Raw genomic sequence first — 18,834 nt, forward strand, 5'->3', positions numbered from 1 at the left:
CAGTGGCTGACGGCAGTCGTAGTCCTGCTCCATATTTGGCGCAACCATGACAAGCAGCTAATGCTAATATTTGCTATAATAAAGTTAAACCTGCAGCCAAAATAATTGAGGACTGACTATTGAATACAGAAAGCATTGTGGCTAGATGAAACTGAAAAACTGGCCTGAAATATCGTTTGTGCTTCTGTACTAGCGTTGTGCGAGCTTACCAACCCAGGCTAGTCAACAGAATCCTAAGACTTAGCTAGTGATTATCTTAGCTAGTTGTATGTCATGCAAAAACAACATTTGCTAACTTACTATCTTAGCTCATTCTACTTTATTGGTTTATCTAGATAGGTTTGTTTATTTTTATGTTACCCCAAATGACACTATAATAACTTACCCCTTTTCCAGTCTATACGGTCATCTGAATTCACTTCCTTGAATGAAGAAGTGGGATGACTTACCTGATGAGAGCCATGATTGTTCATGCAGCTAAACATGTGCTATCACTAGGAATGTTGGATGTTATTCAATCTTATGTTTGTGGTGATCGGGTTCAAGTTAGATTTCAAACCTAGCTTCATTAGAGAGCACAAAACTCATTTCTTTTTGTTCTAGCTGGCTAATTATGATTTTGGAGATGTGGATAAACTTCAGACTAACCATGAATCTTATAGTTCTCATGTCTCCTGTGTGCTTAATGAGAATATTTGTAATTTCAGTGAAAGATTTCTAGTAAAGCTGAACAAAAATGGAGGGCCACAGAATCCTGAGAAAGTGGATAGACTCTGTACTCTTTTTATGGTAAGAAAGCATTTCATTGGTAGTGTTTGGCTGTATGTATGAAATTTCTGGATTATTTCCTAGAAACAGATTTTCATACACTGATGTTTGTTACATTTGATCCTCTTGTAAACAGTAACATTTTTCTTCTAGGATTTGAGCACAAAGGATCTCAAAAAAGAGCTGTATATTGTTGCACACGTCATTAGAATTGGTAAGCTTTTGACAAATCCGAGATTTCATTTGATCCCTGATCTCCCGGTTTAGTCGGTTTAGTCAGTATGTATTTGGATGATGACATGAATTTAGTTTTATTGGCTTTGTACTCCAGCACATCTGATTTTAGCTGAAACATGATTCAAGTGTAGTATGTCAGCTTTAATTTGAGGCTTTTCACATCTATATTGAGTTATTCACATATGGCTGTATTCAGTATTGAGTTACACATACATAGTGAGAAGTTAATACTGAAAGGAGATATGCATGCGGGGTGGAGTTTAAATAAAACAGAGGCATGTCTTAGTTATGTGTGGTTCTGACCCTGACCTAAAGCCTATTTTTCTTTGTTTAGTATCTGCTCAAGCAAAGAGCAGTATTAAGTCTAGTGCCAATGTCTGATATATACAGTTTGATGTAATCACAGCAGTTCATTATGAAAAGAATGGACGTGCTGGATCAAGTGGTACATTATAAGCTGCCAGATATTGAGGGTTGAAGCCATATTGTTAAATTACACAGAATTTGCAATTATTGATGTGATAATCACAAGACTATTTATGTATCCATATATACACAGAATACTAGACTCGTATTTGATGTTTATTTGAACATAATGGCAACAAAATTCAATATGAATACTTTACTAAGACTAAGAAAATAACAAGAAAATATGTCTCAAAAAGGCACTAAATCCATAGGCAAGATCTTTCTTTCTACTACATGAAACCATAGAGCCAGAGATCCCTCAGAAGTAAGAGGTAAAATTCATGGTAACACCCACTATGTTGCATGACCTGGGATTATCTGACACAAGGTCACCCAACAGTCTAATATAGTAGAACACATGATGAAAGAGAGCCTCAGCTGTCTCTATTGATTCTACGGTCAAGGCCTATAAGTAGGATGAGACAGCAAGCTTAAGAAAACTGATCTACCTTAACTAAAATGGTGGTGTTGCTTTCAGATACCGGAAACTCTGTAAGGCCTGTGCAGGATAGCTTGAGGCTTTAGATTTCGTTCTGATTTACAGTATGTGAAGTTGGCACACCATCTTAAAAAGAAACTGAATACAATGTCAATTATGGCATTTGTTTGCATTGACTTGTGCTGATAAAGTTGTAATTTGTGCTGGTTTGGTTGTTGAGATACATTATATGGCTAAAGGTTTGTGGACACCTGAACATCACGCCATATGTGGGCCTTCTCCAAACTGTTGCCACAAAGATGGAAGCACACAATTGTAAAGGGTGTCTCTATATGCTGTAACTTTAATATTTCCCTTCACTGGAACTCAGGGGTCCAAACCTGTTCCAGCTTGACAATGCCTCTGTGCACAATATAAGATCCATGAAGGCATAGTTTGCCAAGGTTGAAGTGGAAGAACTCAAGTGGCCTGCACAGAGCCCTGACTTCAACCCCACTGAGCACCTTTGAAATGAATTGGAACGCTGACTGCACCCCAGACCTCCTTACCCAACATCAGGTCCTGATCTCACTAATGCTTTTGTGGCTGAATGAGCAAATCCCCACAGCCACGCTCCAAAATCTAGTGGACAGCCTTCCCAGAAGAGTGGAGGATATTATAACGGCAAAAGGGAACTAATCTGGAATGTGACGTTCAACAAATACGAACACATGTGATTGTCAGGTGTCTACATACTTTTGGCAGATAGTGTGTTATACCAACTATATTTTAACTAAATCTATGGCCAAGAGTTATTCATATTTGTGTTGTATAAAAAAATATAGCACACTTTGATGTCATTGCCTCATTGAAATATAGCTATTATAATATCCCAAACACCAAACTGGCACAAATCTCACACACACAAAACACAACACAAACAAATGTGAATTGAGTTTTTGTTTGTTTGTTTTCTTTTTATGTGGGGGATAAACTTGACAGGGTTCACTTCTGCAACCTGGCTTATTGTTGAACCAGTAGTGAGCCTATGGGACGCCCTGCAGCAGAAGATGTGTATAACCAGATTATATGCATTATTCTCCACTGGCTTGTTGTTTCACAGATTTGAAGGGGCACATTCATCATAGGAGAGCAGTTTTGGCTAGACTACTTAAACACAGATTGTATGTTAAGGCTGTGAAATATAACCGCAGGGTCTCCCAGGAATATAAAGGTCTCAGACCAGGTAGAGATAAATTCAGCTCGTCACTGTTCCCAAATCAATTGTACCTGCAACAGCCTGATTAGTGTTCTATTATAGGTGCACTACATGCACATGGAATATGTCAGACATGGAATTATTCACTCAAGGATGTGAATGTGGTCTTTCCTGGTGAGCGTGAGCCCCCACAGTACAGAAACCACCTCAGCTTTTCTTTATGAGACAGCCTGTTTTTTCTCTGGCATTCTCATTCATGCATCAAGTTGCCCAACCAATTGGCCAGCTAGATGAGATACAGGGACAAGGAGACATCTTGACAGCTCAGCCTGCACCTCTTTTCACAAGCTACAATGGAAGGTGGTAATGAGGGCATCTGCTATCCAGCCACTTTTGGCAGCTAAGATGTAGAAAGAAAACACAGAATCTACTATCCTAACAATTGGCTATTTCCTACTATCCTAACAATGACCTACTATCCCGTGTAAGTCTCAAAGCACATTCACATTGAATATAATGTACTGTTATCTAAATATTAAATCTCTTACATTTAAAACCGTTATTATAAATGAAAATATAATTGATCAGGGATTTAGTGTACTCTGTTGTTTAACAGATTTTGTTTACACCAAATAAGTATGTAGCTTTAAATGAGGTTAGTCCTCCCGGATACAGTAATATACATCAGCCTTGTCTAATTAGCTGAGGAGGAGGCATAACAATTATTTATAACTAATTGCTTAGAGTCAATGTTTTGTTCCACGCTAGATAATATTGCCCCACTTAAAGGAAAAATATTTAGAGGTGGGGGAAAGATCTCTTCTCCCTAATTGAAGACAACACAAATAATCCTTCATATAGTACAGTAGCAAAATTAAAGAAGCACATACATCAATGTAGCATGTTTTAGTAATGACTTTATGAATTGTTTCTATGATAAAATTGAAAAAAAGTAGACCAAAAATTCAGAGTATGAATTTCAGACAATCTAAAAATGTAGAAACCAGTATAATAAGTGGAACAGTTGGAATTCTTTACCCAAATCAAACATACTGAAATCATTTTACTGATTTTCTCTTGAGTAGTAGATCCGATACCTGGGCATTTTCTTAAAGAAATACTACAAGAAGCAATTGAAGCTCTGTTATAAATAATTGACTCCTCCCTTAGGATTGGCTATGTATGTAAAACCTTCAACTTTAGAAGTTACCTAGCAGTTAAAGTTGAGGAATGTGTAAAAGACATTAGACACTGGATCCAGAGTAACGTCCTCCTACTTAATTCAGACAAGAGAGAAGTACTTCTTTTATATGAAGAAGACACCGAACGAGAACGAAATGTAATTTGACCAGTGGAAAAAAAAAACATGAAATACAATACACACAGTATTTCTTTCCATTAGTGACTCGCAGGAAAAGCAAGACCTTCATTTCCATTGCTCTTTTGTTGCTTTATCTCATTAATCAACAAGGGATTTTTTTCAATAATTAAATGCCGAATGTGTGTCAAAAGTGATTGCAATCTGCTTTTAAAAGCAATCCATGCAGCTTCATTGCATTTCACTGTGAAATACAATACCCAAAATGTATTGCTTTTCATTAGTGACATACTTTACACACTGGAAAGCAAAACCATTGCATTGCTCTTAAGTAACTTAATCTCTCTTTGAAAAAACAATGAGCAGGTTATGGCTTTTTTAATAATTAAATGCTGACTTCCATCAGAAGTGAATGTAATTCCCAGGTGCATTGCATTTCGCTTTCATCATTGCGTTGCAGCAGTGCCATACTGAAATGCAATCACTGTCCAGTCTCAGCCCTAACCCATGTTTGTTGGTATGGTTGTAATTGGAGAATGGAACAAGGACCTGAAAGCATCATTTTCCTGCAGGGGTTGCTGTCCATGTAAAGGAGCTTCATATATACAGAGTGTCCCAAAACTCTCCATACATAGGGGACTATGTACGCCAGCACCACGTCGGTTGTGACTTTGTCAGTGGATGTTCGTGGAAGTCCACTTCTCGGTTGGTCCGCAGCACTTCCAGTCTTTTTTAATTTGTTAATAAGTTTGGGAACAGTGTCGTGTGTATTGTGCTTGCCATGTTTAATGTTAAAGTCCATCGCAACCTTGTGACAGCTTCCCGATCCAGCCATGAGAATGATTTCAGTACGTTCTTCTTTTGTCATAGGCATTCTTAAAGGCTATCTGAAAAAAAAATTATATTAACCTGGTATAAAAAAAAATTTGGCAGACATTAACACAAAAAGTGTTAATTTTCCACTATGTGTGGAGACTTTTGGGACACCCTGTAGTTTCCTTACTGGTTTCTTAATATAAAGCTTTTTCAGAATTACTACTAAAATATGAAAAATGTGTTAATAAAATTAATTAATTTATCACAAATCACAGCAGGTCCTAGGAGTTATGTTATCAAATTTCCTAGACTTGACTCCCAGTGGCACAACAGAAAATCATTTGCCCTATCATCAGGAGATTGCAAGATTGAATCTTGGCAATGCCAAAGGGTGCCAAGGGAGCAAAATTGGCTGTGGTCTCTGGGTGAAATGGGTTGTATACTCTCTCTCCCCTGTCAATCACAGTGTCACTAACCATTGATGGGCATCTGTGACCTAACAGAAGAGTGCAGATAGTGTTTTCCTCAGAATGTTACACTGCCCTGTGAGCAGCCGTTCAAAAAGATGCCGTGGCTGGCTTCATGTGTCTTAGAGGAAGTACAGTTGGTAGCTGCCGTATGGTAGAGGAGAGCTGGCTAGTGGGTAGGAATTGGCAGATGAACAAATTGGGGAGAAAATGGGGGATTTACTTCCAGCAGAGAATAGGATCAACATTCATCAACGGTTAAATTCCTGCTATCACTTAGGACAGCATCTTGATTCATAACTCACATCAACATGGAAATCACATGACCCACATTCTCCTCCAGGTTGCAGTAATACACCACAATGTCATCAGCGTACACCACTGCATACCCGTGGAGGCTGTGTGGAACATCTCACTGATGAGCAACTAGAACACGGTGGCTTTGCTGGCCAGGCCATATGGCGTCATGTGATACTTATAGAGACCCATGGCTGTGGAGATGGTAGTTTTCCACTTAGCCATCCATTTTCTGTACCGCTTATCCTACACAGAGTCATGGGGTGTGTGGAGCCTATCCCCGGGCAGGGTGCCAACCCATCACAGTGCACAATCGCGCACACACACACACACTCGTTCACACACTACGGACAATTTAGAGATGCCAATTAGCCTGCAACGCATGTCTCTGGACTGGGGAGGAAACCGGAGTACCCAGAGGAAACCCCCGTAGGGGAGGACATGCAAACTCCATGCACACAGGGCGGAGGCAGGAATCGAACCCTTAACCCTGTGCCAATTTGGTTCCACTGTGTGGCTGGTACCAAAGACAGGGTATATTTGAATTTCTTGGTCACCTGGTTAAGTACTTGATAATCAATGCACACTCTGCACAGGAGTGTAATACACCCCTGACTAAGCGGTTCCTGGTTATACTCCTCCAGCGACTAACCTTACCTGAATACTGTAGATTTGTACCTCCTTTGAACTATTGCTGTAATCATAAAGATTGTCCTGGGATTTTTATTCACAATACCAAACATCTATTGAACAGACTAAGTACTTCTTGCCTTTTCTATTCTTTTCAATTGTTTTCCCATTGTAATTCCACTATACTGTGTCACCCCAGAAGACGCTGCTTTGGGACAATGTTCTTTGTTAAAAGCTCTATACAAGTATAATGGCATTGAATTGATTTAATGTAAAAGATTTTTTAACTTTAAATCTTTAATCAAACTTTAAAAATGAAAAAAATCTTTCTGTTTCTGAGACTCTGAGAAACCCTTTGATCCAGACAGAGAGATACACTGTAATGGTACTTCACTGTCATGAATAATCTTCGTAGCATTCTTTCACACAGCTATGCCTCCATTATGGATACCGTCCTTTATCTATCCAGCAATTGAAATATATGAACAGATCTGATTTATGAAACTGTCATAAAAACATCAAAACAAGCAGTGATTTGAGAGTAAATGATGAAACAATCTCACCTGCTTGGACAAAAGCTCACGCCCCCTAGTCTGGCGTCTGTCATGTTTTGCTGTTAATATGAAATAATAATATGAAATTATATATTAACTTCAAAAAATATGAAATGATATTCAGTTGTCTTTGAATAGCCCAAGACTCCATTTCCAATGGACATGCTCTCAGTTAAAGGACTAATAAAGCTGATAAAGAGCCATATATGTGTATTCTGATTCAAATTTGCAAATTAGTCTGCATATTGACACTAAACTCCGTTACCTATATTTCAGTGCAAGAGTCTTAGTGATTATTAACATTATTTGAATTTTATTATTATTACTTATTCCACTCTTTGTGCTACGCTTGCTATAATTATGGACAATATTGATTCTGATTATTTAACTACAAATCAAGAATTTTTCAGATTGTTAAAAACATTATGCTCAAATTTCCATGGACTGCGACCAGATGTGAGTTTGGTCATACAGATATGCTAACATATGCAACTTTGATGAATAAGGCCCATAGTCTCAGATTAGCTTTATGATAGCCTGTTTTACTGGAATTGGCATTTGTTTGGTTTAAACCTTTATACCTTCCCTTCGCTCTCTTGTGCATGAAGTAATGACGCTGGCTGAGACACGACTCAGCAGGCATAGACTGCTAATTGTGTATAAAAAGGTCCATTATCCCTGCTGGTGTCAATATATACTGTAAGCATTTGAATCAAAGTGTTTGAAAAAATCATTTAAAAAAAAAAAAAAAAAAAAAAAAAAAAAAAAAACAGTCTACTGGAGTACAGAGCCAAAATCAAGAAACATTGTGTTGTGTTTCAAATACTGAATATTGACTTAGTGCCAAGACTCCCTGCTTTTGATGTATTATTTTGCATGTTTCATGGTGAAATGATTGATCTGTTCTGTGTGTGAAGGTCGTATGTTGCTAAATGACTCAAAGAAGGGCCCCCCACATGTACAGTACAGAAGACCATATGGCTGTGCTGCGCTGGCCATGAGTGATGTCTTCAGCTCCATCACAGACCCAAAAGAGGAGAAGGACTTTGTGCTAAAAATCTACACGTGAGTGTGTGCAAGTGTTTGCAAGTGTATATACGTGCTATTGTAAGAGCCGTCCTCATATGTTTAATATTCCTGTTTATTTTTCTTTAGCTGTAACAATGAAAGTGAGTGGTATCAGATCCATGAGAACATCATCCGAAAGTCTAGCACGAAATACTCAGCCCCAAGCACCAATTATGGTAATTTGAAGGAAATACTGATGGCAGATGCCATTTACTGGAGATGTGCTGCCCCAAAGCAAATTCCAGTAAAAGGTAAAAAAAAAAAACCTCTTCAGTTTTCATCTCTCTTTGTGTGTTTTATTTTAGGTCTAATAGTATCTCTGCAGCTTTTCCGCGGTGATCTAGATGCCTTGCGAAGAGAAAACCAGACGCTGTTCAATGGGGCTGTGACTCTTACACGTAAACTTGGATTTCCTGATGTCATTCTACCAGGTAGGAGTGGCAGATGTTTGATATAGGTGTTTGTTTTCATTTATTGACCAGACACATAATACTCAGTCCTCTCTCTTTTTTAAAGAGCTCTTTATGAAAGTGCTACATTAATCTCCAATCATTCACCAAAAACACTGGGCCAAATTAGTTTTAGAAATTGATTATATACCAGCAATTATTGTGTACATTATATACCAGTTTTTTTTTTTTAATGTCCTACTGAAAAAGCTACACAGATACAGTAACTTTGTCAGCAAGCTAATGTTAGCATAGCATAACTAGCTAGAATTTTACCTGAGTAGTAAGGCTGGACATTGAGTGTTTAACATCACTGTAGAAAACTAGCTGTTTGAGTGGAACATATCAAAGTTTTTTTTTATTTAACCACTCCGAAATCATTCCCCTATTTCCCTTTCAATCTATATTTCTCTAATTTACATAAAATCTATTTATGAGATTTACTTTTTTTTTTAGATTTGTATCTAGCATGCTGATCTTTAAAATTTCAAATCTTGAAATTTCAAATGAGTTGTTTTTAAAGGCAAATCTAAACCCCTAGCAAGTTCAAAAAAGAAAAGAAAAAAATGTTGTAAAAATGCAAATTTATTAAATACGCCACAGGAAAAAAAGGAATATTGTTTAATGTGACATGTGTATAATTCAACAATACAAAATTCATATTCAAATACTTTTGTCAGCCTCCGAGCTCCATAGTTATTGCTTACAAACATTTGGTTAGTACAGGGATTATTGCAAACGAGATGCACAGTCACTGCTACACAAGGAATAGATAAATGTCAGGCAAGGAGCATCACGTTCAGTTCAGAGGTTATAGAAGATAGAAAATAGTTGCTTTGAAAACTGAGGTTTATTGTGAGATTCTCACATACATATGTGCATACTTTTTTTTTGTTTGTTTGTTTTTTGGTGTTTTTATATATTGGAAGCTTTATTTCCATTATATTTATGCACACCCTGTTGGTCCATGCAGATTATTTTAGTTTGTAAGATGAGCATAACCTTTGATCACAACAGCATTCTGATATTTCCATATTTCATTAGACAAGAGCTTAAGCCATATGCATGGAGACATGTTTTGGCATCGTTGAGTCGTGATGGAAATTTGTAAAGAATCAGAATGACATTACACAGCCAGTTAGTCCCTGTGTAATACAAAATCTAAAAAATTGTGACAATAAGGCACATTCAGTGCCACACCAGCTCGCTCTTTTATTATATTAATAACAACAGTTAGCGTTATTAAAGATACAGAGCTAGTGAACACCTTCTTGTGTTATGTCCTTACATGCATTAAAACACCTATAGAGACATTAGAGAGACTACACACAACCTACTGCCCCTCAACAAGCCCACGCAAAGAAGCATCGCTGCCTCTTTTGGTTGCTCTTCCCACTAGATTATATAGATTATATATGAATTATCATACATTAAAACATGTGATCTGATTATAGGTTATGTCCAGTCCAGTTACATGACTAAACATGGCTATAAAGTTAATGTCATTAACTAAGTAAACAAACAAACAAATAAATAATCTGATTTGATGAGTGTTGCATTTCTTAATTAACATTTTCTCATTGTAATAGATGAGCATCCATACTAAACCATGTGAATGTTTTTGATTTTTTTATTTCGTATAAAACGAAAAAGAAAATTTACCAAGTTATATAGTATTGAATTCCTTCCCTTTTATTCAATACACTGTACATGTCCATGTCACATTTAAACTTGGTAATCGAAGATTTGGGGAGGGAAAATAAATAAATAAATAAAAATAATGACACTATTATTATTATTATTATTATTATTATTATTGTAGTGAATAACAATAGGAAGTGTTTCATTATTTAATGTGTGTGTGTGTGTGTGTGTGTGTGCGCGCGCGCGCTCAGGGGACAGCCGAAATGATATATATCTGACCCTTGAGCGTGGTGACTTTGAGAGAGGAGGGAAGAGCGTGCAGAAGAATATCGAGGTGACTGTGTACGTGCTGTATGCAGATGGAGAAACACTAAAAGTAAGTCTAACATAAACGTGTGTATGTATGTGTGTGTGTGTGTGTGTGTGTGTGTGTGTATACTGGGGTAAAAACAGTCTTTTCTTATAACACAGTAGTCTGCGGAGCTGTTGTGTATTTGTATTTGTCTAATTAGTATAGCTGTGATTGACACATTAGATAATAATTAGACGTGTCAGACATTTTGTCACATTATGGAATGTTGTTAATAATGTGCGGCAGCATCAGAACGTTAGCTGATCTCTCTCTCTCTCTCTCTCTCTCTCTCTCTCTCTCGTTCCCTCTGTGTTTCACATATTTAAATCTTAGAAAATTATAGACTGCATTTACATCAGTGCACAAACAAAAAGAGGAATTAAACATTGCAATATAAAACATTTAAGGCTCTAATTTAGTGCAGGCACTATAGTTATGGGTAACACTTCATATGAATAGCCCATTTTAGACAATTCTAACAATCTATAGACTGTCATGAACTAGCCTTTCAGCTGATTCTTAGTAACCTGTCATGCATTGTACCATGAGAGTCCACATAAACTGAATGTGAAACTGTGATAGAGCTAGGGATGAGTTAATAGTCAATAGATCTATAAAACTATTAAGAGCTATTAACTGGACTATCCCAATAAAGCAAGAGAAAAGTTCAAGTTCATAGACAAGAAATTATATACTAAACATCGACAACCATAAACTGTACTGTCTAAATGAAGTGAAAGATAAGAGTGAAAAGTCGATAGTCTATATAGAACAGGGGTTCCAAAACTTTTGGTGCAAACCCCAAATGGTCATAATGGTCAAATCTTCTGCGACCACAAGCCTTGATCTTCTACATAACATTTGTAACACTTTATTATCCCAGTAACATACACTATATGGCAAAATGTTTGTGGACACCTGACCAGAACATAGTCATTTGTGCTTGTTGAGCATCTCATTCCAGATTTAGTTCCCCTTTGCTGTTATTATAAGCTCCACTCTTCTGGGAAGGCTTTCCACTAGCTTTTGGAGCATGGCTGTGGGGATTTGTGTTCATTCAGCTCACTAAGAGCATTAGTGAGGTCAAACACTGATGTAGGGCGAGGAGGCCTGGGACGCAGTCAGCATTACTGTAAACTGTTTAGCCATTTTACGCACAGTGATTTTAAGTAGACTGACGTGCTCTGTTTCTCTTTAAACCGTTCCACTGTTGTCTCAAATCTAAACCTCTGACTTTACCTTCAGAAGTATTTAAAATCCAGAAAACCGGTACACAGAACAGACCTTTCGATAGGGTTTGAAGGGAATATGAGAGGTTTTTAAAATTAAACCACTAATTGTCATAGAAAAAAACCTGACGATATGAAAAATGTCTATTTTTATTGTTGAATTGCTGTGCCTAGTGTTACACGTCAGAATAGTTTCAAGACTAAAATAGCTAAATAGTTAAATGTGCCGTTTGAATGCGACCTCCACTGACATTTCAAAATAGTCGCACACCAAATCCATCTTGGTAATTAGAGCAATATTTGTAATATTAAACTGTAAAATAAATGAAAAAGACAAAAGAGGAGTTTGTGTGTTTCTCTTCTCTCAACCCCGTTTGTAAATCATGTGACTCTTATTTTGTGAAGCAAGCCCTGCTGTAGATTGTATATGGATTATCTCTTAAACATCAAAAACCATACAGTTTGACATTTTGTTGAGATGATAGGCTTATTCATGACAGTCACCTGGCTGGTTGTTGATGGTCCTTAGATGGTTAGTTGAATTTTTACAGAGTTGAAATTGGACTATACAAAACTACTACTGCATTATTTATTGGAACAAAACTAGCGTATTGTAAATTTGGGTGGGTTTAAGCATAAGTTTTCCCATTCTCACCCAGTTTGTGGTGGTCAGAAATGAATGAATGAATTGGTCAGACACAGGGACGTAACCTGGCCTGGGCATTCAGGGCTTCTTTCTTTAGCCCCAAATAATTCTCCACTTGGAGCAGTTTGTCACTACGTAAATGAACGTCAGTAAAAGAACATGGCAGTGTTGTAATTTATCTTCAGTGAACAGAGGCAAGACCAATCAGACAGGGTTTACAGGAAAATATGTGGAAGTACTCGTGTCTTATTGGCTGGCAGGTCTCAATTCTGCCAAACGCTAGCTCACACAGTCAGTTAGTGTGAGGGGGAAAAATGGATATATGCCAATTTTATTTTTTTTTACTACTAAAGGGGTTGAAACTGAAACAATAACATCCTATCATGCTGAGCCAGGAAAACAAGGTGTGTAAATGTCTATATGAGTTCCAAGTTATGTGAACATGATATGAGCAGAGCATAAGGACAGCTAACGTAGAGCTAACAATACTGAAGTAGGCCAAATTTAACCAGATAATATAATTTTTAAAAGATAGAATTCAGTCATTGTCTTCATTTTATCATTGTACCATTGAGGTGGGAATTGTGGTTCATATCAGGTAGGTCCATCAGCAATGATTTTGCAACCAGATGATGAAAGTTTACTCAGTCACTTTGAGTAGTTAGCTGTGTTCAACTCTCATTTGTAAAATTGCCATTGTGTTCTGGGTTTTGAGGATTTTCCATCATGTAGGCCTAGTAATAATGGTAGTAGGAATCTGATATAATGCTGGTTTGAGACATTTGAGTGGCTGGATTATTCATGTGGAGATTATATGGTAAATAATATCCAAACCCTTCCTGCCTTCTCCAGTTTTCACATTTTTTAAGCAATTAGCCCTCACATGAAAGAAAAAAAAATGCATGGAAACAGTCTATTTAGAAGTACATTTTTAAAAGATTTTCGATGGAGAAGAATCTGGGCTCAGCCCGGGATGATTAACAGCCCAGCTAATGCCCCTGGTCAGAAATGAATCTCCTTCCCTGATGAGGATTGACGCAACAGGACGCATGACATCTGCTGACATACTTGGCCTCAAATTGCTTTTTTCCATAAAATTATTGTATCTGTTTTTCCATAGAACTATTGTAACACGTAAAAGCAAACTATTTAGTCGTGGCTATTAAATGTGAATCAGACAGATTCTGTGTTATGCATGAAAAAACCCTATAATTAACTAAATCATTAACATGCATAAGAAAAGTAATTAACTCCAGACAGGCCAGATTTACTGTGTTGAAATCATTGAGATGAGGCATCATCTGTTATAAACAGTATGTCCTAGAGTGCTTACACATGAGTGAACATTCACAAAAGCACACGAGAAGTCAGCAAATGCTTTTATTGTGTTATTTCTGCTGCTAAAATACCAATGTAAAATCGAATAATATATTGTTATGAATGTTATTTGTGTTCTTAGAGGGAATGGATATCATAGTAGCTTACCTCTTGATAATGTCACAACAATGCAGAGAATATATTTGCCACATTCACATGAGACTTTATGGCTTATTGTTGCGTTTTGCATTATGATCACCACACATCATGCAGTTACAATCACAGGCTACTAAGTTCATAGTTATCTATTTCAAATGGTCCAGTGTAATAGGAGAATTGCATTTTAAGCTTCTCTGAAATGTATTCCAGGTTTATATATATATATATATATATTCTGTTTCTCTCCCTCTCTCTCAGGATTGTATTAGTGTAGGCTGTGGAGAGCCGAATGTTAGTGAGCATTGCTCCTTTGTCCTGTATCACAATAACAGTCCTCGCTGGAGTGAAAGCCTCAAGCTGCCCATTCCTATTGAGCGCTTTCGTGGCTCGCACCTACGCTTCGAGTTCAGACATTGCTCTAGTGAGTACTGCCTGTCTACTACTCCACATGCCCTATATACTTATAATTAAAAACAAAATATTCTTTGCTATATACTATTAAACCTTTATACTATGTACTGTGTACCCGATTCCACAGCTTCCACAGTCAGTTTTTTCAATGGGGTTATATACCGATCAGCCATAACATTATGACCACTGACAGGTGAAGTGAATAATATTGATTATCTCGTTACAATAGTGCCTGTCAAGGGTTGAGATATATTAGGCAGCAAGTGACCAGTCGGTTCTCAAAGTTGATGTGTTGGAAACAGGAAAAATGGGCAAGCGTAAGGATTAGAGAGACTTTGACAACGGCCAAATTGTGATGGCTAGATGACTGGGTCAGAGCATCTTTAAAACAGCAGGCCTTGTGGGGTGTTCCCGGTATGCAGTGGTTAGTACCTACCAAAAGTGGTCCAAGGAAGGACAACCGGTGAACTACAACAGGGTCATGGACGCCCAAGGCTCACTGATGCACGTGGGGAGTGAAGGCTAGTCCGTCTGGTCTGATCCCACAGAAATGCTATTGTAGCACAAATTGCTGAAAAGTTAAAGCTGGCTATGATAGAAAGATGTCAGAACACACAGTGCATCGCAGCTTGCTGTGTATGGGGCTGTGTAGCCACAGACCGGTCAGAGTGCCCATGCTGACCCCTGTCCACTGCCAAAAGTGCCTACAATAGGCACGTGAGCATCAGAACTGGACCATGGAGCAATGGAAGAAGGTGGCCTGGTCCAATCATTCACATTTTCTTTTACATCATGTGGAAGGCCGGGTGCGTGTGCATCATTTACCTGGGGAAGAGATGGCACCAGCATGCACTATGGGAAGAACGCAACCTGGTGGAGGCAGTGTGATGCTCTGGGCAATGTTCTGCTGGGAAACTTTGGGTCCTGGCATTCATGTGGATGCTATTTTGACACATACCACCTACCTAAACATTGTTGCAGACCAGGAACACCCCTTCATGGCAACGGTATTCCCTAATGGAATTAACCTCTTTCGGCAGGATAATGCGCCCTGTTACACTGTAAAAATTGTTCAGGAATGGTTCGAGGAACATGACAAAGAGTTCAAGGTGTTGACTTGGCCTCCAGATTCCTCAGATCTCAATCCAATCGAACATCTGTGGGGTGTGCTGGCCATCAAGTCCGATCCATGGAGGCCCCACCTCGCAACTTACAGGACTTAAAGGATCTGCTGTTAACGTCTTTGTGCCAGATACCACAGCAAACCTTCAGGGATGTAGTGGAGTCCATGCCTCGACGGGTCAGGGCTGTTTTGGCAGCAAAAGGGGGACCAACACAATATTAGGCAGGTGGTCATAATGTTATGGCTGATCTGTGTAGAACAAAGGATAAAGTCAGAGCATTATAGTCTATGAATAGACCTTTTTGTATAATATAAAAATATTGTTTTCCTCAATCCATTTTTCCACAATCACACTGCACTGTACACTCCTTCCTAATCAGAATATCTGTATGGTCATCGTGTCATATTTCACATTGAGTGACATCATTGTGTCAGGCATGTACTCATTTTTTGTGCTTTTCTTGCCTTTAGCTAAAGATAAAGGAGAGAAGAAGCTATTTGGTTTCTCTTTCACTCCACTCATGAGGGAGGATGGAACCACCTTAGGGGACGAGTGCCATGAGCTTTATGTGTATAAGGTGTGTGCACACACACAAACACACACACACGCACACACACACACTTTGTCTTACTATCCTTGTGAGAACCTTCCACTGATATAATTATTAATGCAGCTAATTAATCCTATGCCTTCACCTAATTGTAATCCTAACCTTAACCTAAAATTATTACCAGCCAAATATCCCCACAAGGTCAAAACTGTCAGATATTCCTATCTCCACCAAGATATAAAAACTATAGCAATGTTAAAAAAAAAAAATGAAATTTCTTCCTTCCTTCCCTCGCTCACCTCCTCCCTTGCTCTTTTCCTTCTGCTTTCCTTCCTTACCTCCCTCTGCTTCCTCTTGATACTTTCAGGATACTGAAAGATAGATGCTTTCATTTTGCATCCAAATATGTACTGTTTAAAGCTACAGAATGCAAGGTTTTGTCATTTCTTACTCTCTGCTCGAAAAGTGCTTTTGCGTACTGCTTGTGGAAGAACATTTTGTAACGTGGGTTGTGCTGCGCTGTTCTCCTGCACTCTGAATAAAGTCAAATGCACACATTTAGATACAATTCAAGGCTGTGTTCTGAATCACATAATGCACGCCAAGTGGCATGCCTAAGTGATAATGACACCAATAGTGTAGTACTATAACATTCAAGAATTCCAAATTAGAGAAAAAATAAATGCCTTACCTAGTTAGCAAGAAGAAAAGCTAAAACTCTATCATTCCTGAGTCCTGCTTATAGTATAATATCAGACCCTTTTAGTGTCGCACCCCTTTTTGCTTTGTTTACACTCTCACACCGCTCTCTCTGGATGCTGGCTCCTGCCAGTCATGATGTATTTTGGACTTCTTTTGTACCTAAAAGTAGGGCATGATGACATTTGCTATAGCCTAGCTGGCATCTGACGTAGGCGTACACAATTCCCTCCAATTCTGATCCGATTCCCCTGACACAATGCTAACTGTGAATTGTCAGGATGACTCACAGCAGCTCAGGAGCATCAGCTTATAAAGTATTTTTTTTTTCTCCCATGACTGAATTGTCATCTTTTTCATTTAACAAAAAAAAAAAAATCACTGTAGCATTAAGTCTTTAAGTAATTAGCATTTGCATTAACCAAAATGTTTCTTTTGGTTAACTTTTTTAAATATAATACCTATATTTAGTGCAGTTGCTTGTGTAGATGTTTTATAGTAATAATAGTAAAAGAAAAGAGAATATTGTAGGACATGAAACTCTTACTACAATAAGAGCTGGGCTGTTTCATACGATCACATGAGAATAAACGAGAATATTAAATATTACTGGTTGTGAAACCTGATCAATTTTACTTTAATCACTGACTTGCCTTTAATAAATTCAATTCAATTCAGTAAGCTTCACTGGCATGACCGTATACATTTACAGTATCACTAAAGCATTACAGAATATTATTCCCACTTGAATTCAATTGCATCTTAAAGGCTGTTACAATTTTAACCAGCTTAGGTGAAGATCATTAGATGAACCCTTGACGGAAGGGAATCAGGTCAATATAACTGTAGACGTCATTAGTTGAAGTTGCTCAGAAAACATTGTAACCTGACTCATTTAGCAAGAAAATAATGCAAATAGGAGCAATAAAATAGGTAACCTTTGATTTTACTACATCAGGTTTTATGTATCCCGCTACTGCATCTACACAAAACAGCCAACATCACGTAATGACTTTAATTCAATGCATTTCAAAGTGATTTTTGTTTGTATAGAGTTATAAACAACAGGAATGGTCACAAAGCGGCTTTACAGATATCCAGATGTAGATTCAGATCCCTAATGATCGAGTCAGAGAGGACAGCAGCAAGGAAAGACTCACTGAGACAGCTAGATGAAGAAGCCTTGAGAGATTCGAAAATGAACCATCTTCTTCCAGTGAAAGTGAATGTAAATCATTACAGTATGCAGTTTTATAGAGAAAAGGCAAAGAGTATTAAGTGTGTTAAAAGGATATGGAATAACATGAATAGGAGTTCTTAGCAAGTTGATATAACTGTAGAACATACAAAACGAATGTATCAAGGACTACAGTGTTCTTGTTGGAAGTTATGGACCTCTCTCTCTCTCTCTCTCTCTCTCTCTCTCTCTCTCTCTCTCTCTCTCTCTCTCTAGTGTGACGAGAACACAACATTTACTAATCAAGGCCTGTATTTGAGTATGCCATGCAGTAAGGCAGACCTAAACACCTGTCCTGCTATTCCAGCTTCATTTCCTTTCCAGCGCAGCAACAAGGAGAGTTTTTGCATCAGCACCATATTGGTTTCCACAAAGCTCACGCAGAATGGTAAAACACACACACACACACACACACACACACACACACACACACACTGATCTCATTCATTTCAGATTTATTTGCTTGTTTTCAACCATTATGCTAATTATATTAGTTAATGCTGCTTTTTTCTTTATCCCTTTGAATAAAATGATTGCAAAGCTCCAAAATATTGGAATTGGAATATTGAAAATATTGAAAACCCAGTAATGTTTAGAAAAACAATTTTCATAACTATTAACATAAGATGCCAAACAATAAAGCTCTGCAAAATAAATAAATAAATAGAATAAATGTTTCATCATCGATGCTTGAGTAAGATGTTAGATGTTCGAGTTTGGTTCATGCTTCTGAGAACCAGCTAAAGCTTTGATTTGT

At 37.8% G+C, this 18,834-nt stretch overlaps 1 protein-coding gene across 1 annotated transcript in view; it reads left to right on the forward strand.

The window, feature by feature from the left end:
- LOC113533655 (dedicator of cytokinesis protein 3-like) overlaps window positions 1-18,834 on the forward strand; it is a 67,404-nt gene that overhangs the window by 16,262 nt on the left and 32,308 nt on the right. Inside the window, exons 10-18 of the mRNA XM_026925932.3 lie at window positions 708-789; window positions 922-982; window positions 8,110-8,257; window positions 8,348-8,436; window positions 8,566-8,691; window positions 10,605-10,729; window positions 14,315-14,477; window positions 16,062-16,168; window positions 18,294-18,465. Coding sequence (XP_026781733.3) covers window positions 708-789; window positions 922-982; window positions 8,110-8,257; window positions 8,348-8,436; window positions 8,566-8,691; window positions 10,605-10,729; window positions 14,315-14,477; window positions 16,062-16,168; window positions 18,294-18,465 — 1,073 coding nt within the window. The remainder of the gene's footprint in view (window positions 1-707; window positions 790-921; window positions 983-8,109; window positions 8,258-8,347; window positions 8,437-8,565; window positions 8,692-10,604; window positions 10,730-14,314; window positions 14,478-16,061; window positions 16,169-18,293; window positions 18,466-18,834) is intronic.

The sequence above is a fragment of the Pangasianodon hypophthalmus genome, chromosome 8 (genome assembly GCF_027358585.1).
Source record: "Pangasianodon hypophthalmus isolate fPanHyp1 chromosome 8, fPanHyp1.pri, whole genome shotgun sequence".
Lineage (NCBI taxonomy): Eukaryota > Metazoa > Chordata > Actinopteri > Siluriformes > Pangasiidae > Pangasianodon > Pangasianodon hypophthalmus.